Consider the following 27,157-nt stretch of genomic DNA (forward strand, 5'->3'; position numbering starts at 1 on the left):
CATTGACTTGCAGGAATCTCAGAAGGCACCTTCTACGTAGGCAAGAAGCATAGCCCATAAATAATTTCAAAAAGTATTAAAGAGAGGAAGCTTCATAGCTTTTCATTCCAATCTGACTATGTGGTATTTAAATAAACCTCTGTGGCTTTCCAGTAACATAGTAGGAACTCCCAGGTGGCAGGGCTGGGGGAAGAGAGGGAGGAGAGCACTAAACATACTAATGAACATGTAATTAAGAAAATGGGCCCTCATTCCCTTCAGAGACTCCATGAGGAGGGAGCTTATTTGAAGTGCTGCTTTCCGGTTCCCCCAGCCCCTCCACAGAAGGAAATCAGCTTAGTATCTCCAGCACCATTCAGAGTGCCACCGGTCCCTGCTCCAAGAGAGTCCAGTCAGTGCATGCTGACACTGAAGTACAAACCATAGTTTAGCAAAGACTGGTTAAAAAATGGTAAAGGAGAGCATGTGATGCTGGTCCACAAACCTCATGGCCCTAGTTTCTCTGGAGAGCTCTCTGTAGGCATTGGCACTAGCCCTCTGCCCCTTTTCCTTAACATCACTGCTTCACTGCAATGCACTTTGGGTCACAACTGCCTGGGGCTCTCATGGAAAAGGAAATTCTCCATACAGCAGCATCACCCCACTCCAGGGCTTGCAGGTATGCAGCAGGCAGTAGCCCCACAGAGCAAACCTTTGTGCGGACTCGAAGTAGAGAACCACCTTGGCAAGTGGGTATCCGGGGTATGATTGCAACCAAAGGAAGAAACAATTCTGTTTAAGAGTTTAACTGTAATTGTGGAGGACAAGGGTTAACTTGTGCAAGCCCATCGGGAAGAGGCAAAATAAAAGTAATTAAAATGTTTGTTTCTCTTTCCAATCCAATTTTGGAAGTGGAGTCGGTTAAGGAAATTTTACCCTAAACATAGGATGGTAGCAGTGATTGGTAATTTAAGCATTCATGGGAGGAGGAGAGAGGATTTTGTAAACAGAGGCTTATGAATTCCTTAGCCTCTTTAGACATCTGGCAAATTCTGTATTGAGTAACAGCTCTTCTTCCCTTGTTTTCTAAGCTTTGGAAACAACATATTTTTGGAGGCTGCACTCATCTTTAGAGAGTCTTAACCAAGCAAAGATAAACCATTTGTTTGAACATCAGGCAGTGGCTTCCTGCCAATATGATTGTTAGATGACAGAACCATGTCCCAAGAGAGATGGCAATAGTCCCATCATTCAAGGCATTTAAAATTAGACTAATTACACCACTAGCATATGTAATAGCAGGGGCTAAACGATATAATGGGTTTTTCCCATCTCTTATTTTGGGCTAAATCCGGTTCTTCTTCCTATATAAACAGAGTCTGAGGCTTTGATGAGTATGCGGCTCTGTTTCCATTGAAACAAGTGAAACCTTACCCATCAAATCAAACAGGACAAGTGCAAGCCTTTGGTCTGTGCGTTAAAGAGGATTTAAGATACAATTTCAAATAGATGAGTCTATATAAAGATGAAATTGAAACAAGGTCAGGCATAAATGACAAAAGACATAGCACAATGTATTTGACCATTGTATCCCCCACAATCCAAGGGTATCAACAGGAGAGTGATCAGAGTCACTATGTCCCGTAACTATGTCCACACCAACCCTGGTATTGGAAGCAGAACATAATTCAGTGTTCACAAATATTGTGATGGGAGATTCATACACAAACTTCAGAATCTTGGCTGGTTTTCATTAAATTCAGCCTTGCGCTGCTAGAGCTGCATGCAGAAACGCTCCTGGGTAAGATACTGAGGTCACCTTAATGGCAGCTATAGAAATGGGACAGCTATATAGAACTGCCTGGCTGAAGGAGGGAGAATTAGCTTTCTCTAGCTTTTCTGCTGACAGCTGGACTTTGTAATTGTGCAGTTCCTTCAGGAACGACCTAGTGATCAGGTGTTAGCACTTGTCTTTGGCCTCGGAAACTGAAGGGAGATTTACAGAACAGGGGAATCCCACAGAAGGAAAAACCTCACTACCTTTTGGAGGAAAAGGGATATCTGACAGAGCATCTAGACTAGGTCAAGGATCCATGGTTTGGAAGAGAGGTCTGGAGGAATATTCTGGGAAGGGGAGCCTGAACCACAAAAAGACGCTAGCCAAATTCCTGAAAAATGTTCCATGGTGGTGAGAGCAAGCAGGGGAGGGTATATGTATTTTTGTTTGGATCTGTAACACTTTTAGGGTTATAAAGCAAGGAGTAACTCTGCTAAAGACCTTTGCAGACCTGTGAGTCATTCTGACAGGCACTGGGAGACACTCAGGATAAACTGGAGCACCCATGAGGCTGGGTCGCCTGCAGCATCCATGAGAAGGTTGCTGGCTCAGGGAGCCTGGGGCAGCTCCGTCCCAAGTGGTTCTGCTCAGTGCTGCCCAGGCTAATATGTCACTTATCCCAGTGTAGATGAAATCAGCCAAAATCAGCTACAGCAGTCTGGGAAGTGTCCAAGCATCGTGCCAGGACAGAAGCGTCTTTTAAGATTTAAAGGACCAGAAAGTAAGAATGCATGGGCTACATCCAGGTTCATCTCAGAGTGAGATCTTCCCCACTGATAGAATGAAGACAGCAGACACGAATGACATCTTTTCTCACTGCCTCTGGAAGCTTCCCTTCTTCATACTGCAATATCACTGCACCCAGACATGCAGATGACAGGGCCTGGCTGATAATACAGCAGAGAATTTGTCTTGTTAAAAAAGCACCTAGCTTAAGAAAGTGAAATAGGGAAGGACTGCCTGAATTTTATACCAAAGGGCTTCTGCAACCCTAAAATTGTGAGAAAGCAGATTAAATTAATTTTAAAGAAACAGGGGAATTCAAAGTTTCACAGAAGGGTTAAAATGCAACTGATCTCCTCACTAAACTGCTGAGTGGGGATGAACAGATCAACTTCAGGTTTTGTTTTCTTATTCATGGATCTGGGAGATGAAAGCAATCATCAGCCTGATAGCCCATCTTTGTGAATGTTTCCTAATGTTTTCCCCAATTTGATCATAAATGTGGAAGGCAGTGCTGCTTCCCTCTATCCTTTGGGATACTACTTCATAAGCTAATAATTATCTTACAAATCCATGATGCGACCAGCTTTTACCTCTCTCACTGTGGGAAACCACATCCCCTCCAGCAGTATCCCCTTCCTTTTGTCACCTGTGCCCTCCCCATATGCTCTTCAATCAGTTTCTTATGTCTTCAATCTAATTTCAAATTAAGCCTCCATGGTGGGGGGCAGGGGCTTGCCTTTCCCACTCCCTGCCTGTGAAATACCAGGCTCTCTCACCTCATTACAGAAAGACTAGATTTCTTTGTTGAGCTCAGACAAGATACAATTTAGAGTAATCTATCAGACTGATAGAAATGCAAGCAGATAAATACTGTGAACTTGTTTTGTTTCTAATTATGTAAATCATTATGTAAAATAGGCAAATGCATCATTTCCCCCCAGGCTCCTGGCATTTCCCCAGTAAGCTTTAGGGAGTGCAAATTTTTATGTTCTTAGCTCAATAGCCTGCCTGATCATGTAAGACTATATGTAAGTATGCTTCAAAATGTTGAGGCTAAAAGTGTCATGGAAGTTATTTGCTAAATGTAACAGGGACAAATCTCACAATTCAGGTGGTTACACCAGGGTGTTGGCAGTGCTGGTTAGCAGGACAGCCACTGGGGCCCACCAAGTTCCTGCAAGAGTGGAAGGAGAGAGGGTAAGCGATGGCCTTTGTTCTTCTGAGGGCAGGAGGACTGGAAGCCTTGCAACAGGTAATCTGAAAATGTTCACCCTCAGGCACCCAAAATAAGTGGTGGGGTGGGGAGGGGGTGTTTTGTTTTGATTTCCCTCCCCTCATGGGAAGAGTTTTCTATCAGATGGGATAGGAAACAAGGAAAATTATATTGGCACCATTTAAGGAGGTTTTAAAACAGCAGGAAAAGACATCATGTAGGGATGCTGCTCCTCACTCTGATTTAGCTTGGAAGTTGAACTGGATTTATTTTTAAATGTTTAAAAAGACAGATTATTGTTTGTTCCTAACAATTCCTCCTCATGCACAGTAGTCTAGTCAGACAGCTCCAGAGTTGCTACCAATACCTGAAACTAAATTTATTCTGGTACCGCGGACTTGCTAGGGCTTTGCTTGTGAAAGTTTACTGTTGACAGACCACGCAGCATACTCAGAACACTAGCAGTTAGCAGATTTTTAGAGAAAACCTTTTTAACTGCTATGTGGTTACAATAGATAATTTCTCAGACGCTGCAAAGTCTTGCACAGCACATTTGTTCTGGGTGGCTGATGACCTGGCTAATAGTGGCTGCCTGTGCTTACGGGCTGATGAGAATCCCTCCTGTTGTGAGGAAATTTAAGTAATTTTGCAGGCTAACACTCGTGAATTTAGATTGAGGTAAAAACAGGAGACAAGCACAAGTCTGCTGCCTTTTGAAATGTGGCTGATGCTGCTCACAGAGGTTCTGGATGCTTTGGGGTAACCTGTGTTCCAGAATCCTGGATTTTACTGCTGTTCCTTTTTTTTTTTTTTTTTTTTTTTTTTTGGCTTACATGTGTGTTGTCCCCTGAAAAAGCTGTCAGGATGTCCTAGCTGATTTAGGAGCCTGTGATTGCCTTAGGCCATAATCTGTCATTTTGAGACTGCCATTGCCTGTCTCAATGATTGTGTTCCATCACCCACTGGGTCTAAATAGGAAAAAAAACCCACCTCGGAATCTGGTAACATGCCCAGCAGACTTTCTTCCTCCATCTCAGTTATTTCTGTTGCACATTCCTGCCATCTGGCATGGCCTAGCAGCATCATTCCATGTGATAAGTTTACTCTCTTATCTCTATAAGAAATAATCTATGATACTGCTTTCCTTCCTTTTTCCTTTCTGCCTACCCTTCCACATTTTTTTTCCTTTTGCTTCAGTCTGATTCTACAGATGTTCAGAAGTGTGTATCACGTACCAGAGCTCCCAATCATCTTTTTTCATGTGCTCCATGTTTCAGATGAATGACTTTAACAAATGAGACCAGTAGAAAGCAGGGGGAACCACTGACGCCACCTGCCCTGTCTTGTAAATAAATACCCAGTTAAAGTCTTGCAACTTGATTTTACAGTCCTTACTCTGAATACTTTCTGTCACTGTCTTCCTATTGCTGAAAGATAGTTTCTTGCAATACAATTTTACTAGCTCTGGAGTTGCCTCTATGTACAGAAATCAGAACAAGCAACGCATGGGGCAGGAAGTTTGCAGTTGCTTTACTGTCTCTACATTGTCAATGCCTGCCAGTGAAACATCTCCTTTTATCCAAAGTTTTTCATACTGAATATCACAAAATGTTTTGCAGATGAAGTCAGTCATATAAGCCAGAGTGAAAAATAGAGGCTCTGAGCATAGGTCACTCAACAGTTCATGGAGTGTTACAGAAAGATGGGATGAGGAGGGAAAAAAAACACCTAACAACTGGAAAGAGTAATGTTTTTGAAGGTTATGAACAGCCAAAGAACAAACAATAGACAAGTTCATGTATGTTTGTACCATGGGAGGTTATTTAGCTGAAGAGTATCACAAAAACCTGTTTAGTCACTAGGTGTAGAAAAGTAAGCAATTCAGGTAACAAGCCTTAACAAACTGAAAAACTGAAAATCCTCTAAGGCACTCTTGAACAGCTATAGCTGAGAATGAAGAAAAAACTTATTACTTTTCCAGAAGCAACTGTTGCAGTCATGAGTAGCTAGTCCTGCCCATACATATTTTGGAGAACACAGTATTATTTTAAAAAACGTGTCAACTTTTAGGGGAACACATTTATTTTAGTAAGCCTGTTTATAACTGTCAACTTCTCTTAACAAATGTAACAAAAGCTGTAACATGGTCTTACTGGCATGAGGACACATTGTTCATGAGCGGGAGAGGATATGGGAAACATTTGTTCAACAATTGCTATTGGAGTTCCCTGAGCCAAACTGTGCGCTCTTGAACTGCCCTGGAGGATGGTACAGATCGGTGTATTTGCGTAGTCCCTAATAGGAGCACAATCCCTAGCAAAGCAGTAAAAGCAAGAATTTGAATAGTACAGTTCAGGGGACCTCTGTCGTCAAGAGGGAGGGATGGGGTAGGTTAAATAATAGTTGGCCCAAGCCTGTCTTTGACCACAGGCTCTCATAGGCCAGTATGAGGGAAAAGCAGGCATTTTTGCAGGGGTTTTGTTGAGCACACCCTTCCTGTGCTGCTGAGAGCGCCCTCGGCCTGCATGTTCCCGAGGCTAGATGGTTCCAGCAACCAGTGTTTTGGTGATGTACCCAAAAACACAGCTATGCTGCAAAACCCACACTTCTGTTCTTAGCAAATGTACATTGGTCTAGTTCTAGATCTGCTCAGCATCACCTGGCAGGCTGGTAAAAGCCCTCTCCTGACCTGTGCCATTTTCTCTCTTGCAGCAACACAGAGCAATTCCACAGAGGAACTGCTGCTTTTTTACAGACTTTCCGAGTCTCTTAAGGGGTTGCAGCAGTGCAGATGGGAATTCAAAATTTTTCCTCTTTGCTTAGGTAACACCGGATGTTTAAAAAAAAAAAAAAAAAAAAAGCTGCCTTCCCCCTGCTAAAGCTTAGATCTGCATGAATAAAGCGTTTATTCTGCCAGCAAAAAGCAACGGCCATGCTGCGATAACAAATCAAACCCCCCACGCTGGGGAAGGCAATGGCGCACAGACACGAACATCCCGACAACGCAATCGGCTCATTCCGCAAATGTACCCGGGCGCTGCTTACACCGCCCCCCCCCCTTTTTTTTTTGTCTTCTTTTTTAATAACTCTGGGCACAGGCAGCTGTTTGCATGTTCAAAGCCTGCTCAGAAAGCAGCCTGTTAATTTTAGTTTGCTCAGGCCACCCTGAGCGAGCTGGCTGACTGGCTGGGCCCCCCCCCTTCCCTTCCCGGCTCTGCCCTGCAGCGCGGGGGGGGTGGGTGGCCCGGGGCGGCTCCTGCCGCCCCCGGCCCGGCCCGCCCCGGCGGGGATGGGAAAAAGTTGTTCGCAACTTTCCCCCCCACTCCCGCCCCGGTGCGAACTCCTCCTCTCCTCCTCCTCCTCCTCCCCCCCCTCCTCCTCCCCCCACCCTCTCCCCGCAACCGCCCCGCCCCCTGCGCGGCGATTGGTGGGCGGGCGCTTCGAGCCCCCGCCCCCGGCACGGTTTGTGAATGGGGCCGGCGGCGGGGGCGGGGCCCCGCGGCGCGCCCGCGCGTATATGTGTCTTTTTTTTGTGCCGGCGCGGCCGCGGGCTGGGAGCTGCGGTGCGGGCGGTGGCGGCGGGGCCGCGAGCGGAGCGGGAGGCGCGCGGCTGCCCCGGACGCACAGCCTGCAGCGGCGCCCGTCGGATGCGGAGCCCAGCCGAGCCGCGGGGAGGATCGCGCAGTAATTGGATTTTAAAAGTTATTTAAGCCCCGGAGTAAAATACACGGCTCAGCCGGGCGCGGTAATAATCCGTTTAGCCGTAACCTAAATCCCCGCAGCCGGGCGGGGAGCAGCGCCTCCGCCTCGCTGCCGCCGCGGGACCCTGCGCAGAGCCGGCCGGAGCTTCGCCCGCGTCTCCCGTCTCCTCGCCGCGGGAGCACCTCCGGAAACTTTCGCCGAGGGACGCGACGCCGCGCTGCCAGCGCCGACCCGCCGGGGCGGAGGCAGAAAGTCGCGGCACTCCCGGGAGCCGCCGCCGCGCCCCTGCCCTGCGGAACGGGCCCTGCCGCCGCTCTCTGGGCTCTGATGCCCCTGGGGCGCTGCGCCGCCCGGCTCTGAAGGACTCTCCGCGACTCCCCAGGCCCCCGGCCGTCTCGGCGATGCGGGCTGGAGGAGGCTGTAGCGGAGCGGCCGCCGGCGGCTGCCCCTTGCTAGGACTGGCCGCGCTGCTGGCCGCCCTACTGGGGACCCCCGCGGGCGCGGCGGCGCAGCAGTACCACGGCGAGAAGGGCATCTCCGTGCCGGACCACGGTTTCTGCCAGCCCATCTCCATCCCGCTCTGCACGGATATCGCCTACAACCAGACCATCCTGCCCAACCTGCTGGGCCACACCAACCAGGAGGACGCGGGGCTGGAGGTGCACCAGTTCTACCCGCTGGTCAAGGTGCAGTGCTCGGCCGAGCTCAAGTTCTTCCTCTGCTCCATGTACGCGCCGGTGTGCACCGTGCTGGAGCAGGCCATCCCGCCCTGCCGCTCCCTCTGCGAGCGGGCCCGCCAGGGCTGCGAGGCCCTCATGAACAAGTTTGGCTTCCAGTGGCCAGAGCGGCTTCGCTGCGAGAACTTCCCCGTCCACGGCGCGGGCGAGATCTGCGTGGGGCAGAACACGTCGGACGCCCCGCCGGGGCCTGGCAGCGCGGCAGGCCGGGGGGCCACTGCCCACCCCACGGCTGGCTACCTCCCCGACTTCCTCACTCCACCACAGCCCCCCTCCGGCTTCTCCTTTTCCTGCCCCCGGCAACTCAAAGTGCCGTCTTACTTGGGCTACCGGTTCCTGGGGGAGCGGGACTGCGGGGCGCCCTGTGAGCCAGCCCGGCCCAACGGGCTCATGTACTTCAAGGAGGCAGAGGTGCGATTTGCGCGGCTGTGGGTGGGCGTGTGGTCTGTGCTCTGCTGTGCCTCCACCCTCTTCACCGTGCTCACCTACCTGGTGGATATGCGCCGTTTCAGCTACCCGGAGCGGCCCATCATCTTCCTCTCAGGCTGTTACTTCATGGTGGCAGTGGCCTACGCGGCAGGCTTCTTGCTGGAGGAGCGGGTGGTGTGTCTGGAGCGCTTCTCTGAGGATGGCTACCGCACTGTGGCCCAAGGCACCAAGAAAGAAGGCTGCACCATCCTCTTCATGATCCTCTACTTCTTTGGGATGGCCAGCTCCATCTGGTGGGTCATCCTGTCGCTCACCTGGTTCCTGGCTGCTGGCATGAAGTGGGGCCACGAGGCCATCGAGGCCAACTCCCAGTATTTCCACCTGGCTGCCTGGGCTGTGCCCGCTGTCAAAACCATCACCATCTTGGCCATGGGGCAGGTCGATGGGGACGTACTCAGTGGGGTGTGTTATGTAGGCATCTACAGCGTGGACTCACTGCGAGGCTTTGTGCTGGCACCCTTGTTTGTGTACCTCTTCATTGGCACTTCCTTCTTGCTTGCTGGCTTTGTGTCCTTGTTTCGCATCCGTACCATCATGAAGCATGATGGCACCAAGACGGAGAAACTGGAGAAGCTGATGGTACGCATTGGTGTCTTCAGTGTCCTCTACACAGTGCCTGCCACCATTGTCCTGGCATGTTACTTCTATGAGCAGGCCTTCCGTGGCACCTGGGAGAAGACATGGCTCCTCCAGACCTGCAAAACCTATGCTGTGCCCTGTCCGAGCCACTTTGCCCCTATGAGCCCAGATTTCACAGTCTTCATGATCAAGTACCTCATGACCATGATTGTTGGGATCACGACTGGCTTCTGGATCTGGTCTGGCAAAACCCTTCAGTCCTGGCGACGCTTCTACCACAGACTCAGCAGTGGCAGCAAAGGCGAGACGGCAGTATGAGACCCCTCTGTCCCCTCTGGCGCACACACACACACGCATGCACACACACACAGCAGAGGGATACTCAGCAGAAGAGGATGGCAATGGCTCCCTGAAGAGGGAGGAAGGGAGGCTTTTCCAAACTTTTTCTTCCTCCCAGAGGGTCTGGGGGAAAAAAAAAAAAGATAATCTTTGCATAAAGGATCAGATGGACTGTGTCCGGTGGTGCTTATGCCCAGCTAAATGGAAGAACACAGAAAGAGGCCACTGGTGGGATGGGAGAGTCCTTCACTCACAAGAATTCCCCTTACTCCTCTCGTGCAGGAAAAAACCTAACCCAGCTAAAGCCAGCCTGCCTTGCTTTGGACCAGCGGGAGGGGAAGCCAGATCTGTCGAGCTGCCTCTGCCGAGAAGTAGCCGAGCCCTTTCTGAATTGCTGGGGTCAAACTGCAGCGCAGGCAGGGTAACTCCCGAGCCTGAGCTTACTGCCTGCTCCTTCCAGCTCGGCGGAGCAATCACGTGAGTACTGCACAGCCAGCTACAGCCCCGAGCGTGTGCTGGTGAGATGCCTCTGTTCTGTCAACTCACAAGTTCCTTTTTACCTCAGTGATACCTGTTGTAATTGTTTTAAAGTGAAAATTCGGCCCTCGGTCTGTTGTTCTTGCTGCTGTGGGGAAGGAGGGGGTTGCCGTTCCACACCCTGAAAAGAAATGACTTGTTGCTTTTCAGCAGAAGGCTTTTTCCCCCCTTGCCTTTGTTCTAGGAGACAAAGGGGGGAACAAAAGTGTTTTCTATGTAGAAAGGCATAAGCATGGGATCGGTTTTTATGGGCAAACTAACAAAAAGAAGTCGTTGAGGTTCACCCTTGGATGTGAGGAGCTCGCAGAAATAAGCATTCCTTTTATGAAAAAAGGAGAAGGCAGGATGTTTTCCTACCGTTCAATATGGGTCGCTTTTCTAAGCTGAAGGAAACGCAAGACTTAGAGGGCAAGAAGAGCGTAACCGAGAGCACCTGCCAAAACAAGAGCCGTTAAAATACGTAATGTTAAAGATACGATTATTTTTTTTTTCTTTCCTTCACATAAACCTGCTTTCTCTCCTGCTTTGCAGTGAGCTCGCTGCAGGTAAAGTCAATACACAGCCGGCTTCTGGCGAGAGGAGGAATCCTGTTGGCTCAGATGGACCCTTGCCTGCCCCTCAGGTTCCCTGAACTGCATGGCAATGACTCGTGGTGCAGGAGGGGGCTGGGGCTGGGGTTTTAAAGCAAGCAGTTACTGCAAGTGAGGAGCCTTCTCATTTCAGCTAAAATACAGCTCGTTAAGTTTCCAGTGATCACATCTTGGAAGGAAAGACATTCAAAAATTAATCGTCAAATGCATTGGTTTTCTTTTTGAAATGTGACAGATTTTTCTCTTCTGAAATTTTTATGTTGACTTGTTCACATTTTATTTTTTGTGTACTACTTTACCTTTATATTCACTGAAGGGTTGTTTTTATAAGTATATGTGTGTGTGTATATTCTTGCCTAAGGACAAAACAGGAAATTCTGGGGTTTTAGCAAGCCTCCACCCTATAGCTGCTCTTCGTTTTTGGGGGGGAAGAAAGTCTGGAATGAAACTTAAAGAAAAAACCTGTTCAGGGTGAGGGGGCAGACTGCTGCTGTCTGAGGGCATACCAGTAGTCTGGGCATGAGAAATGGGCCCATCAGCCAAATCCTTCAGTAGATATGATTTCAGACTTGCAGGGCTTGGGTTTTTGTCTTTTATAATGGGCATGTGGAAGAAAAAAACCAAACGCGTAGGACAAGACAAGTGCAGTATGTATATTTTGTAAATCTCATTTTTTTGTAAGAAAATGTATTTATGTTTTTACTTGATTTTTTTTGAAGGTCTGTATGAGGCCCTGCTTCATCCCATGTACAGATCACTAAATAAATAATTTTTAATACAAGGGCTCCACTGAAGTTCTTTCAGTCTTTGAACACTTGGCCGGTTATAAAGGGGGGCAGCTCTGAGAGTGGTGTCTTCCCCTATACGTTGTTGTGGGAGATGCAAGAGACATTTGGGTGAATATACTGACCAGAAACTCAGCTGTGACTTGAAAATTGGCCTTTCTTGAATACAGGCCCTTCACAACAGGCGACGTTTTGAGATCATTTCAAACCTTTGCCCTCACTTTAGGTACTTGCATCCTAGCAGTTTTCTTCCAGGCTCTGTCTCTTGCTGAGGGCAAGCTGATAAACCAGTTTTCCTTATCTAGAAAACAAGGATAATGCTCTCTTCCCATTCTTAAAGGGACTGTGAGACTGAGAACCGGAGGGTGCTACAAGTGCTGTAAATGAAATCCTCTCTTTGACAGGTGGAGTGTTTTTGGGAAACACTAATGACCAGGTCCTTTTCAATAGCATTTGAAAGGCAATATTTTCAACTGGCTTTTTCATCCTCCCTGCACCTTGGCTATCTCCAGTTTTGTTCAGATGAATTTTACTTTATTCTTAATAGCTAGTCCAAAGCCTACATTTTTTCTTATCACAGTCATCTCAAAGCTGATAGCTTCAATAGAATGGTCTATTTTTATGTCATTTTTTTAAACTGAAATGAATGTTTAGATTTCAAGCTGTGTTGCTGTAATCATGGAAAGGGCCCCACCAAACAGAATTTTACACTTGTGAAATGATAGTTTCCAGCTTTTCTCTCGCACTGATTTCAGCCTATTTATTGGGTTCATCACCTTTCCCTTGCCTTAAACTATAGCTGTACCAGAGTTTAAGTTATACAACAGAGAACTACCATGCCTTAGCTGGGCACCAATGGTAGCTGTGGTTGCACTGCAATATTGTTTCACTTACTGAGCACAGTGTGCAATAGTTGCACTTTTGGCACTATCCTTATTCAGACACTGCTCTCAAACGCAACCTTTTACATTTACAGTGAACAAACTACTGATTTAAAGTTCTTTTCAGAGCTAGCGCTGTTCACGCTGCCTCTCTAGAAAAAACACATCTTTTATTTAAAAACACCTCTGGCTGCTCCCCGGAATCACTCACTTGTCAAGTTTACTTTTGAAAAAGCCTTTGCTTTCCAGTGAGTCAGGCTGCTTCAAACTGCTCCGTAACATGAGCTTGCTGATCATTGCTGAGGGGGATTTCATTCCACTCACTTAGGAAACTTAAACCTTTCTATAAACATTTCCTCCCATTAATCCATGAGTGCTGGCCAGAGCGATGGAATGGCTGAAACAGCTTGCAGTCTGAAGGATGGGGAGCAGTGGTGGACTGATGTCCCTGTGCTGTGCAGCCACAGCTGTGTCACTAAACATGCAATTAATCCTTAATACAGCATGGACAGCTAAACCCACAATTCATGCAGGCAGCCTGTCCCCCTGCTCTTTCACTCACTACCCATCCTTTCTAGCTGGATGAGAAAATGCATTTAGGTGTGATTGCTACTTTTTTGTCCATATGTGGAAAAACTTAAATAGACTTTATTTTTTTTTAGATCACAAGACATTCATATCTGAAAGGAAATGTCTCTACTTCCACCAGAAACCACTAAAGCTGAATGTTTTTATTTCATTATTTCCTATTAGGTACTTCTGGATTTAAAGTCACTTATGCAAAACTATCAAAAACCTGAGATTTAAGTTGATCTTAAAAATTTGAGATTGTAGGTGAAATTTGATGCTGGTATAAAGTAAAAGCAACTGCTATTCACTTTTAAGCAGATGTGACTCGCATCAAGGCTGAATTTGCTCACAGTGGAAACAATTTGGAGAATTTTAAGTCGATAGCGTCTGGCCTTCTGGAATAAAAATCTCTATCACCATTCTGATAACAAAGTAGCAGTTACTTTCATAATGGAGTACAATTTAAAAAAATGTCTTTGTGAACCTGCCTGTAAAAAAAGAAGGAAAAATAAACCTTAATTATCCTTTGCTAATCACTGCAAAGTGATTTTTCTTTGACTAATGTTTAAATCTCCTTTCTATTAACACTTTTTTTAAGCTTAAGAAAAGTTTCCTGCCCTTCACCTTTGGCACTTGTCTGTGCAGCGTTTTTGGTTCACAAGACCATGGCAAGTAATAGTTATCATTGATCAATATCCCTGTTAAGTTTACACCATATACTACATTTTAATAAAAAATACATAAACACTGGTTCTTAAGTTTCAGAGACATTTGTGTTACTTTGTAGAAGAAAGCAGTATTATTTCAGGTAGGTTAAACAGAAGGCTTCCACAGTTCTGGAGCTCAAGAACAGCAGCAGCAGCAGCAGCAAATGAATGTTTGCCTCCACAGAAAAAAAGTGCTTTTATAATATGTCAGTGTTTGTTTGGGTTTATTTTTGGTGGAATACCCACACCACCCATTGAATGTTTTTGTCTTAAGTACTTTGCCCACAACCAATAGCTTTGCATGCAAGTAAAAACCACACAACTCTGTTCACCAAGGGGCAACAGTAAACATTATTTGCAATTTCACAAGGGTTTAGAAACCAAATTACTAGCTTGTACCTTAAATACTCCTTTTTTTCCCCCTCTGTATCTCATTTTCACTTCCTTCCAGACCTTACAGGTACTTCATATACACTCTGCTCTCCATACTTGCTTTCTACTCCTGCTATTTTCTAAAACCATAAATCCAGCTGAAAGAAATTTAGTCTGTTGCTTGGAGAGGAAAAAGACGACTGAATCTTCAGCACTACAACTGTTCATTGAGATTGACTGTTGCCAAGCCTGTTCTATATAAACCAGGACAATTGTTTCATGCCAACATGAGCATGTGGTTTTGGCAGCTACAACACTGCACAGGATAATATAGGATTGGGAGAATAAATACAGTGCATGGCAAGTTCCCAAATGCCCCACTTAGAACTGACACATTTTGACTAAAATGATGCCCAAACTGTAAAACTAAAATAAGTACACTGGAGTTTAATGCTGCTCAGATAATCAGTTTGCTCCACAGTCAGGGGACGGGGAAGGGTTTTGACACTATTTAAACCTGAGGCCCAAGGTTGCCTAGTTTGGGTGGCTGGACATTGCCTGTCTCAAAACCAGATCAGTGGAAGTAAGGCACAGCACTTTATTCTAATCCAGGTAAAGACTGGGCTCAAGCACAGCGTTACCACAGCTGCAGGCAAATAGGATTTGACCGAATGATGCACAGTGAGGACAGGCCCAAACAGGGTATGAGTACATACTCCTCTATATCGCTTGCTCCTCTCTGTATAGCCAGCCTAACCATGCCAGGAAACTATGGGACTAGGATAAATGAGAATATGGATAAAAAGCAGGAATAAACAGGGCCTAGAGCACATTTTTAAATAACAATTGTAAACTGGGGGGGGATCACTTGTCCATATTAGTCAGGAAATCCTGCTAGCAACAACTTGTTCATTTTGGCTGCCCCAGCTGTGTCACAACTTGGGTTCATTATACACAAGCCTTTGCTTAAGCATGTTACTCTTACAAATACACGTGGAAAATCAGTGTGTGCTACCTAGGGGAGCAGTCTATATGAGTAGGCTTTGGCTGCACAGCTCTTGGAAATTAACCCCATCACATGGCCATAACCTTACTATTAACACTAGGATCCCAGAGGCCAGGGTAGACAACTAGAAAGAAGAGGGGAGAAAAAAAGAGGCCCACTTCTCCCCTACCTCCAGCTTTACTAGAAGTATTGACAGTTCTAGCATTGTTCTCAAACCAATCCGCAGGAAGGCAATGCCATTCTCAGGGCAGGCAAGGAGTAAGATTATTCCTACTGTGCTGTCCTTTTCCTCAGGCTAACATACAGAGCGGCTTCAAAAAAAAGCTTGTGAACAGGGAATTCTGACAGGAGTTGTAGCAGAAGAAAAATACGTTATCTGGCTCAGATGGACACAAAAGGGTGTTATAGCAAGTAGGCACTAATCTAGGATTTGGAAGACAAGTGCTTGATTACCTGCACTGTCACAGATGGTGGGCAGATCACTTAAAGCCAGGCTTTCAGCAGTATTCAGGCAGCTAAAGATGCAGGCAGGTACATAGAAAGCACTTTTCATAAGCACTTAAATTCACAGGCACATGTCTTGGTAATTGACTAGAAAATCTCATCTCTGTCTCTAATACCCTTGTCTATAAAATGGGAACAGTAGCACTTCCCCATATTACATACATGTGAGAATAAATACTCTCAAAATCAGAAGAAACAAAATACAAATATAATAGGGTTTGTATAAATACCTCGGTCAGAACTGTGTCCTGTAGCCTGTTTCACAAGTAGGTCCCATTCTAGAGAATGCCAAAATAAGACCACCAGCTAGAATAAATTATTTGTATGTTTTCCAATATCTTATCTAAAATAGGCAGCTGAGTACATTTTTCACAGGAGTATCACCCTAGCCAGGGCTCAAATATAAGGTGTGAGAAGGTATAAAGACATAAGCTATATAATTAGAAAATTACACTGAATTGGGCATGCATGCAAATCAACAGCTGTTGACTACAGACAAAATGGACTTGTGCTATACTTGTGCTTAGGCATAGCAGAGAAGGATTTGGGTCCATCTGTGCTGGTGCTATAGGGTGCTTAGCTCTTCCAGTACTACTCAATTTCTCATTTTCTATATGCTATAAACAAAGTTATTATCAACAGCTTCTGTGACACCTCTGCTGTCCCTTATTAACTCATTACAGTTCACTTCAGCATGCTGCAAGCAGGATCTACATCATAGTAGCAGCCTAAAGCAGAGTGGTCCAAGGTTTCATCCAAGCCCTCAGCAGTAAGAACCCGCCCTCCCTGCCATGTTTTCACTTCATCTCTTAGTTCCTCAACAGTTTTTCTGTCATCATGACCTCCAACAACATCTTTCTCTTTACTAAAGATGGCCAAGTAGAAGGATTAGTTGGCTGTTTGGGCATTTTCCTGTCTCAACAACAGGGAACAGCATGAGACTACTGTACTTTCACTTTCATCAATGAAATATGGAGACATTTAAGCTGACCGGGGTAAACGTTTGTGTGTTGCCCTGATGCCACCCTTTCCTGTGGGAGACTTCTGCACCCATTCACCTTCATCACACATCAGGTTTTTGTTGCTAAATAAAGTAAACCAACAAACCAAAAAGGACTCCTAAATGCATCAAAGCATGCTCTAAGTTACAAGTCTCTCCCCCAAACAAACAAAAACATAAGAGCTTTTATGGAAGGCAGTCAAGGGGTGCTACTTCCAAAAATATTTACCTAAAGCATGAATCAGATCAGTTGTCTGACATGGCTTCCTTCCACAAATTTTCCATGCAGGGGGTGTGTGTATACATGTGCATGCATGTGTGCGCATGTGTCGTGTGAGTGCATGCTAGTGTAACAGCTACAACTTACAAATACAGGTAAATCTTTCATCAAAAACCTGGTAAAGAGAGAAAATCAAAAGGCCTTCGCCCAGTGCATGTCTGCTAATTAAACACTGGTGTTAATTGCAATAGTGTGCTTAAACCCTGTTCTCCATGTTTGTTGTGGTGCCTGTGTGAGCTCTGGATCACTCAGAACTTTCACATTCTCACAGAAAAGGAAACCATCCATAAAAAGAATGAAAGGCTGTGATATGTATATGTATCTATAGGGCTACTTTTAAAGAAAAAAATAATTTTTTGTGTGCTAGTTTAAAGGCAGCTTTGATTATCTAAAGCAAAAGTCAGTCTTTAAAAAGAGTAAAAAACTAAATGTAAAGATGCAATCTTTTTTATTTGATCTATGATGAAAAGAGCACTTCTTATTTGTAATGCTTTTGCCTCTCAGTTTTGGGTTTGTTGTTTTTTTATTTTTTAATTAATGGCTAAATGTAAAAGTTTCAGGCAGCATTTCCCGTCCTTACTTTATGAGATGTGCAAAGCAGCATTCCATTAGGGCCAACAGCCAGTAAAAGGGATGTCATTTGACACCCTTACACAACTATGCATACCAGGCTGGAACCGAGTGGGATTATGTGAGTGGATAGAAAGCCCTTCTAGAGAGAGGATTTACTCATACTGTTTTTCTTTACACATTCTGCTCTCTGAAGATAGTAAATCAGCTATTGGATTTGCAGAAACAACTCTCATGATGGCTACAGAATTCAGGCACAAAGCAGATGAAGGCAAAGATCTGGCCTCTCTAGAGCAACTCATAGAGACCATGGGAAGAGACCAAACTTGCAACTGTACATACCCAAAGGGGCTAAACAGAGCTGGTGCCTGAACAGTCTTCCTCTTCTGAAGCAGGGGCCGGCGCAGGAGGTGGGCTAGGTTTCCAGAGCCCAGGCCAAATCCCACAGCAACTTTCTGCTTTTATGGTAGGCTAAGCCAAAGTCCTGGATCTGAATGCTGTAAGATTTAAAAGACACTTCTTTATATTTATTGTGAGCCAGAAACTGTCTTTTCTGGTAAGAAATCTCTTATCTGCAAAGATGAATTAATTGGTCGATAGTTTTGCTTTGTTATGAAGGCACAGAGCTTTGGATCACTGCCCACAGACAGGGATCTCATCTTCTGTCTTTGAGCTTCCTTAAGGTTTTTGTCATTTGACTAACAGAGTCAACATGAACAGAGCTAACACTTTAACTCCATGTCTCTCATTTTCCTCAAGTAAAGATCATACAGCACTGAATTCTGAATCAAATTTTAATCAAAACCTCTTAACATGGGTACTGAAAATAAATGTTTCTCAGAAAACAATCTCAAGAGACTCAGCAATTTCCTGTAATGACTCTTCCATTCTGCTACTGATTTTCATTAAAACTAGCTTTGTTGATAAAGTGTCCTATGGTAAGCATTTCAGCACTGCCCTCAGACTTAATAGGTTAGTTCAACACAGACATTAAAGGTGTAGTTACAACTTATATACATAAAAATAAGCCTGTGAAAGACTGTGTCATGATAACCATTATTTTCACAAACTCCACCCCTCAGCATCATCCATCCCTGGCTGCATCTGATTTAGCTGGTAAAGTTCTTTGTATCAATACCAGCCTATTTGATTTGTCCTTAAAGGTAATTCCACACAGTCAATGACATTTTTATTAGTAAATGTGAAGCAGTGTGTGCCAGCAGACAGGGCACCAGACTAGGGGTCAGGAAGCTGTCACACTTTTCACAAAGTTGCTCATGGTCTGCAAATTCTTCCAATCACCCTTACCTCCTTTTCTTTTTTGGCCTTTCTCTAAATAGGATCATGCTCTTTGGGACAAAAAAGTCTCTATTGTCCCTACATACATGTTGGTACTGTTCCCATCTTGCTAAAGCCCTGATCTTGATGGGGGCCTCTCAAGATTCAGCACAATGCAAGAGGTTCCAATTAAAAATAATTGATCATTAAGAGGCAGAGAATGGTAAAGAGTGAGCTGGTGCTTTACTTTCTGTGGGGAAATTGTCAAACGCTAGTGGCAAAGTAGAGACATGTGTGATGACACCGAATCTTCCCAAAGAAATGAAAGTGGGAAGTGTCACTCATCACCTTTTGGGCTTTTGTGTAACATGCGTAAGGAATGTTTCCTTCTCTGAAGAGTCTCTGTGGACTCTTCAGATTATGGGATTTACTGTCACATGCCCTCTTCTGCTTGTCTTTTTTTGGTTGTTGTACAAAGTGTTGCCATGTGGGGTCTGTGTGACAGCACATACTGCAAAATATCTCCAGCTGAGTGGAATCAGTGCTGGCCAGTCAGATTGTTAGTTGGCTGACTATTCCCTAAAAATGAAAACCAGACACTGAGGAAACTATCTTGTTCATAAAAGGAAAATAATTATCTGCAATAAAACAAAAAAACACAAAAAAACAAATCACCCCAAAACAAGATAACTGGCTGGATGTTTCATTAAATTATCACTTGTGAAGTGATTAAATAATTGAGCAGCAGAGCAAGAAGGCAGCCCATTACTTCCCCACACACCTCCAAAATATGGATTTGAATTAAACAAAACAATTTCCCAATTCACTGTGAACTGCTTCAACTGAAGAAAAAAAACAAAGGGGAAAATGTCTGAATGTTTTGTTTAAATGCTTCTTACATGAAGCAACTCCAAGTTTGAATTTGAAATGCACCCAAAATGAGTGAAAAACATTAAGCAACCTTATAAAGCCCAATTGGAATTAAGGGGCAGACTAAGGGATGGACTGAGGCTAAGGCAGACAGGTGAAGGCAGGTAGGTCAGCTCTGGAACCACAGGGAGTTTAAGAGAGACACAGGAGTCAGTCTTGCCTACATCTTGTCCCATATTACTGAGAAAGTCTAACCCTAATCACCTGCACCATGTAGACCTGGTACTAATTGATATAAGGCAGCAAATGGAACATTTTGCTTAATGAGACTAAAAATGGCATACAGGGAAAAGTGTTTGTGGAGAGCAGAGAAAGAAGAGAGCAATAAAAACAATGAGACTGAGACACAAGAAGCATATGGGCACAGCTACGACTAAGTGTACGTTTGCTTTTCTTGGGTTTCAGGCTGGCCAGAAAGAAAATACTCCAGTGTGAGGCGATGCTTCTGTGCCTGCTCAGCCAACACTCATGCTAACAGGCCCTGCCTGCTAGCTACTTGTGATGGGCTGGCTTGCAGACTGCGCTGGCTCACAGACTGGACTGGCAAATAGCCAGCCATCCCAGAGCCTACGCAAGGTGAACGTGTGACTGCCTACCCCTGTCCAGGCAGGTGTTACTCTGGGATTCCTCGTGCTACCTTTTTAACAGGACATACATGGCATAGTATTGCCTCGGTCGCCTCTTAAGTACAGTGAAGTGCCCAGGCTGTGAAGGAGCACTTGGTCACACATAGCTGCAGTAGCATCTCCAGCGCAAACTAACTGCTGACTGTAAACTGCTATGATCAACATGCATGTTCACCAAATTATATTCCTCCTGTAAATTTTCAAAATAAGTTTGCTGACAAAGAAATACATGAAGGTTGCCAGGAGCATGGAGTGCCTTTCTAGAATGTCAGTCCTAGCTATTCCCTTGGAAACCAGTAAATAAGGAGTTAAGGTATGAGCAAACACAACCTTAACTGTGCTGTTTGAGAGATGCCCCAATATGGCCATAACACACAGAGCCTGTGCTATCTCAAACGCAGCAGAGTGCAAACATTTGGGGAATAGGGCACATGACCGCAGGACAGAGTCTAAAGCCTTCTTTTTGCAAGGGAAAACTGGTATGTGCTGAAGGTGCAGGGATCAGGGACAGGGGGAGTGCCTTACCCAACCTTACCTGAGAGACAGCTGGTCTCTTCCTCACGACTAACACCTACTCACTTTACAACCCTGGTCCTCCAGACCACCACATGACTGCTCACTTCACGCTCCAGCAACTGAGCCCGCAGACCATCCTGCCAGCACCTTTGCGCACTTCTGGTAATTTTCCTGGGGAGGAAGAGCTCTAGGTACTGTTATTACCCCAATTTAACAAAGTCAGCACTAAAAGGAGACACATTACTGAACCACCCACGTGAACAGAGGAGGCAGGGAAAGAGGCAAGCCACCTTCCAGAAGTATAAGGCCTTTCTCATGTCAAAGCCCAAGAGTTTTCTTGTGTTACAGTCACAAAGCAGCCAAGTGCTCCAGCTCTGCCAGCTGGAGAGGGGCAGCTCCCCCAGCTGACTTGCATAATCCCTGGCAATATGGCCAGCTCCAGCAAGGGCATGGGGAAGGTTATTGAGACCCTGCTTTTCAAAACACTTATGGCTTACCACATTTACTAAGACAGAAAGGTATAAGGTGCTAACAGAAAACTTTGCTGCTGTGACAGTTAAGGGTGGGTTTTTTTTGGCAGAGGATAGAATGGCAGAGAGTGCGCTATCTCTGCTATGGCACAAACACTGCTCTGAAAGGTGTGGTGATAGAGAACCTTGGCTCAAACACTCTTTACCATGGCAGGGGTACACTCAGAGGCATTGTGCTGTTCCTTTTCTCTATTTATTTCTCATACTCTGCTTCCTAGGAAACCAAGAACCACATTAGTGTCTCCCTTTTTTTTTGTCCTGCTTTGAATGCCGAGTAGCTAGCACCCATTATTCTGTGACAATGTCCCATCTTACTGACACGTCTTGAATATGTACATTTTTATACTGCTTTAATAGTGCTATTTTAAAGTTTAAAGCCTGTCACTTGTCCTCATGAAAGTCAGATGGAAAGTAATGCTATTCTCATATTTTTCTGGTCTTTACCACCAAAGCAGCAGTCCCTAGAGCACGTCCCTGTCCTGTTGGTAAGAATTTCTGTAGCCATTTTGCACAGTACTGTCCTGCAACTACAACTGAAGGGCAAATCCTAGTACTACAATTACAGCACATCTGCAGCATGTGAGGGCTTGTTTTGTGATCACTTACAAGCCCTTGATTTGGAGTTTTGGCTGAGCAATGAATGCAGTATCAAACGAGAAACAAATACAGAAATCAAAGACTATAAAACTGTATTTACAGCTGTTCCCACCTCTGTATGGACATAGGTACATACTACTAGTGGTACACTAGTATGAGATCAAGAGGCGGACCACAAAACTGAGTCTTCAATCCAAACCTCTTCAAGTCCCAGAGGCCCAGACTCCAGCCTCTGAATACAGGCACATTCCTACAGGTTGGGTTTTCCCAAAATATCTCATAAGGAAGAGACTTTCCATTACCATCTACAAAAAGCCAAAACACAGAAAGTGTCCTACAGCAAGCTGACAACTACATTCTCATGTTCCTCAGAAATACCCTCCTGACTCAGGGGTGAGATTGCAGGGCTGCAGACCCTACACTTTGATACCTGAACACTCTCAAGCCAAATCCGAAGTCCTGTGTGCAAAAATCAATGGATTGGCTCAGGAAATCAGGCTATAGCTTTTGCTTGACAAAGGAATACCCTATGGTAGAGCTGGTTAGCAATAACCATCATAAACTGGCTGCATTTCATGTGCAGAGGAAAAAAGGCTAGTGAAGATTGCATAGTGCTGAGTCCTAGAGCTGTCTTGTCCTCTTCCTAGTGATAACCACTGCATTTTCAGAGTATTTGTTACCAGCAAATTAAGAGTTAAGCAGGAGGGTGGGCTGAAAAACATTTATCTTATTTGTCTTATCCTGTCACTTTTTAAAAAAAAACAGCCTCTCAGATTCAGGTGTAAATGTCCCTTTTCTTGACCTACAAGGTATTTGCCATACTGTCTGTCTCTAGGGTTAAAAATCTCCCTGGCAGTAAGCACTTCTGTAAACACTCCCACTTTATCAGCAGAGAGTAAGAATCCCAGCAGTACTGGAAAAAGATATAAATGGAAACTGTTAAAAAAATTAATTAAAAAAAAAATTCATTCAGCATATGCTAAGACTAGCAAGGATTTCTGGCAAGAATTAATTAAACCAGATGAAACACTTCTGATACGATTTGTGCTATCAGATCATTTAATTAGTTCTGGCTTTCAGTTCATTGTAACAAGCTTCTGTAAGAGTGAAAAAGAAATAATTGTTTATTCAAATAGCAATAATTTGGGTTTCTTTAATTGATTCCTCGTGTGAAAGCATTGATTCCTGCTGTTTTCTAAAATGCTTGGTGGAAAAGTTCCAGCACAATGTCCAATTCTGGAGGCCACTGAGTCCATTTCTCACCACAGCCTCCAATCTGCCATCTAGCCTGCTTCAGCCCCATTGCTTCTCCTGCCTTGTCTGTACACTGCTGAGCATCGAGGCAGGGCTTAGCTGCTCTTGAGTGCTAGTGGGCCTAAGTATTCCTATGCAAAGCTGATGATGTGCTCATAAATAATATTGGTGGGACTGAAATACGTTTTCTTTCCAGCAGGCTGGATATACTGGAAAGGACATGTTGTAAAAAGGAAAAGAATTCAGACACCCAAAGAGTATCTAAAAGAGAAGAGGTTTTAGATAATACAAAATCTTTCTTAAAAGAAAAAAAAGCATTTTTTTCTATAACTAGATTTAATTCACCAATCTTTGCCCAAGGACAGGGGAGGAAATTGATTTTGCTTCACTATCAGGATACAGTGGAGAAATGTCACGGAGCCTACAAAGACACATGCTAGCAGTTTTAAAAGTAGGGCTGGTAAGTCCTGTTTCTGCTGATTGCTAATTTGTTGGGTGCCAGTCAGTAAGAAGGTCATATAATTCCTGCTGGGTAAAAGTTGGTACCTAAGGCATGCAAGGGGCGGGGGGGGGGGGGGGGGGGGGGCGGGGAAAGCAGCAGCATTCTGTATTTTGAAACTCCATGCAAGCATATTGCAGATTTATGTCTAACCCAATGGTGAATTATGGGTCACTGTTGTAAAACCAGAAATCCTTACATCACTTAATCTAACAAGATCCATAAGAGGAGAAAAAGGCCCCAGTTTTAAGATCTAAGGGGCTGAGACCTTATCTGCACACTCTCCCGTAAAGCTCCAGGTGCACTGTGAGATCTGTATCATCAGTTCCATGCTAAAAACTATGTTGTTTAAAACAAAACAATCAAAGGCTGAAAAGTGAAGCTCTCAAATGTCATGAAACAGTAAAGCAATGGTTGCCTAATGTAACCTTCCTTCTGCCTCCAGGTTGTATGGTATAATACACTGTTTCAGTCTCTGACCAGGTACTACCCACACATTCATTTTTTTGGCAAAAGCCCCTACTTCACTCCAGGCACAGGACTGACAGTGCTCTGCATACAAAGCAGCTCTTCAATATTCTTTTTAATCTCGGCTCTTAAGCGTGGGGCTCCAGCTTCATCTACTACAAACTGTCGCAACTCTGCATAAACAATGATACTTTTCCATTCTATCTTGCTTTTTCTTTGCTGTTCAGCCCCAGAGCCCCACATGCTTTGCAGTAGTTAACACATTTATTCCCAAAACGTCCCTGTAAGGTGAGGAAATACTATCCCAAATTCAGAAAGCAAGATTAAGTTTCTTTCTAAAGAAAAGTAGAAAAGAGGCAGGAAAAGCAACCAGATCTCTGGAGTCCCAATCAACCACCTAAATCATCATTTTTACAACAGGTCTCTGGCCTTTATTCACACCACACAACTTCTGCTAGAGGTTAGGCGGCCGTGCAGAGACATAGCCCCATTCACTGACATAACATAAATCTACTACCGTGACTCAAAACGAATATATTATATGACCCTGCTCGAGGTTTACTTAGGGTGAAACTCAGTCCTGTGCAGAGGGCCAGCATTTACATCCTTTCTCAAAGGTTTGCAGTTGTGTGTGTGCCTCACACTTACCGTCTGAACTTTTTTTGGAAAGAAAAGAGTTGTGCTGTTTATCCACTAGACACTGCAATCACATAAGTAGAGATACATGTGCACAGACTACAATTAGAATGGGCAGAGTGAAGGTTACACTGGCTTCTTGAAAGCACTTTGATAATCTAAAACCTAGGAAATTAAATAATAACACAAACTGTACTTAAAATCAATTTTACTCAATTAATTTAGAAACAAAATAATCTCCACCTTTCAATCATATATAATAGCAAGAGTCTGTTCTATACACTTGAATAACTTCAATCTGCAAATCAAGAACCTTTTATCTTATTTAAACACATGCCTTGCTATGTGATAGGAAAAGCCTCAGATTTCTTTACAGAGCTACCCACTCAGTTACCCAAAGGAGAGGACTGAGATGGAATACTGGTGTTTTGCCAGGTTTACATATTTTCAGCTATCCATCTGTGTGGCCAGAGGAAGCTTGTGAAAACCCCCAGGCAGTGGAAATTCCCTGTCCCTTTATATCCACAGGTGATTCCCAAAACTCCTTGTTCCAGAGTTTATGGTAAACCAGTATGCACATAAAGAATGTTTTCCAAAACCATATCTAAGCCAAAGCAAATCTGAGTTTCACTTGAAACAGTGACATTACTAATTACCCTGCTGAAGTCACATTTTCATTGTCTGCTTTGAGACCCATAAATTAGTCAAAAGGTCAAGATTGTCAGCACAGCAGAAAAAGTGTAGCTCCTCACACGCGTGTACGCACATGCACTTCCCTGGTCTTTTGAAACATTCCAGGAGAGGAGAAGCAGCAACACCCCCCACTCAGCCTCTAAAGCAAATACACCAAATCAGACATTTAATGTCCAAACCAGGTTGGTTTTACAGTTCTAATACCTGCCATGAGCTCCTTTTTCACTGAATGGGTGCTAATAAGTTTAAATAAATGTAATTAACAGTTACAAGTGACTGAAGGAAACAGACCTGCCATATTCAGAATGCTATCCTTCACTGCTGTCATTTCTATTTTCAGCTTTTGAATTTCTTCCTTTAAAATACATTTTATGCTTAAAAATATGCATAGGCTTTTCAGGGTGGCTTTTAGCCATGCAGCTACTAAGCATCTTTCATATATTAAGGATTTATCTTTGTGAGAGCCTTCTGGATGGAGAATTATTCCCACTTTGCAAGTTCTGCAGCTATTGTACCCTGTTGGTCCCCACAGCCGTGCCTGTGCGACATTACCATATTCCAGTCCCATGCCTGTATTATTGTGGTATCTGGAGGATTCAGGGTGCTCCTGGCTGCAGCAGTGTTGACACAGGGAGCAAAGGCTGCACCCCAAGTAAAGACCCTGCAGCTAGACTGACAGGATGAATCAGACACTTGGAAGTCAAGAAAGAACAAGCTCCAGGCTTCTCTGTGTGGGCAAAACTGAGTTTTGCTGTCCTAGCATAAGGGGTTAGTGCCAGCCTAGTGCATGGCTCACAAAGCACCTAGAAACAATCACAGAAAACAATCTCAGAAAGTCTATTAATATGAAGACCCGCTGCAGGCTCAGTAAACCACCAAGCTAATTGCTAAAGGTGCAGAGTGAATTTTGGAGACTTACTCTAGATTTGCCCCACTCCTATTGCTCTTCCCTGGTATCTTTTATTAGCCAGTGTCGAAGACTGACCATGGGCTTATGTGTGTCCTTTGATTCAAATTGCTGCAGCTCTGCTCTTACACCATTACTTTACGTCAGGGCATTTCAGCCACAGGGAAAGGCTGGGGCAGAGATGGAAAGAGACCTGGGCCTTGCTGAGTTGCACTTGCTGCTCCAGCTGCCCCTGAAAAGGCGAGGGCACAATGGCAGCCAAGCACAACGCTGCTGGCTCTGTCCTGCCCTGGCAGCAGCAGATATGAAGGCAGCTTCCCTGGGCTCTGCCACAGCCAAAGGAGTCACCACAGCTTCACTTCTGGTTTGGCTGCCCTTGGTAATTGCCTATTCTGCCTATGACCAGCCCTTCCCAAAGCCACACAGAGATGAAGGCTACACCCAAATTCCAAGTCTCAATATAGCAGCTTAACCACAAGACTGTCCTCCCTATCTTTTTTCTCAGGCACATATTTACCTCAGTCTCTATGCCTAATACAGCATAGTGTCTCACAAGACAAGGTTTCCTGCTTCCCTCTCCCCAGCTTCAAAGGAATATGTTCACTTATTGTTTTAAAACAAAGGATGAGCTCAGGGAAGAGGTCTGTCAAGAGACTGCAGCTTACCTTAAAACCTAACCAAAGCAGGCAGAAATTCAGTCTAACATTCTCTGGCAGGGTATTTCATGACTAAAGCCATACTGCTGAAGATGTTATGTGCTCTCCAGCACACAATCTTAAATCTGTGTTTACTCTCCTGCCCAACAGCACAGAGATAAGCA

At 44.7% G+C, this 27,157-nt stretch overlaps 1 protein-coding gene across 1 annotated transcript; it reads left to right on the top strand.

The window, feature by feature from the left end:
• The first annotated feature begins 7,269 nt into the window (after positions 1 to 7,269).
• Positions 7,270 to 11,509, top strand: FZD7 (frizzled class receptor 7). Its single transcript, XM_056350154.1, has 2 exons — positions 7,270 to 10,078; positions 10,670 to 11,509. Exon 1 carries the CDS (start codon positions 7,859 to 7,861, stop codon positions 9,578 to 9,580), a length of 1,722 nt encoding a protein of 573 aa, XP_056206129.1. The 5' UTR covers positions 7,270 to 7,858; the 3' UTR covers positions 9,581 to 10,078; positions 10,670 to 11,509.
• The last annotated feature ends 15,648 nt before the right edge of the window (positions 11,510 to 27,157 follow it).

Source organism: Falco biarmicus, chromosome 8 (genome assembly GCF_023638135.1).
Source record: "Falco biarmicus isolate bFalBia1 chromosome 8, bFalBia1.pri, whole genome shotgun sequence".
Lineage (NCBI taxonomy): Eukaryota > Metazoa > Chordata > Aves > Falconiformes > Falconidae > Falco > Falco biarmicus.

Excerpts from the sequence above, each read along its gene's own strand:
- FZD7 (XM_056350154.1), top strand. The coding sequence starts at position 7,859 with ATGCGGGCTGGAGGAGGCTGTAGCGGAGCGGCCGCCGGCGGCTGCCCC.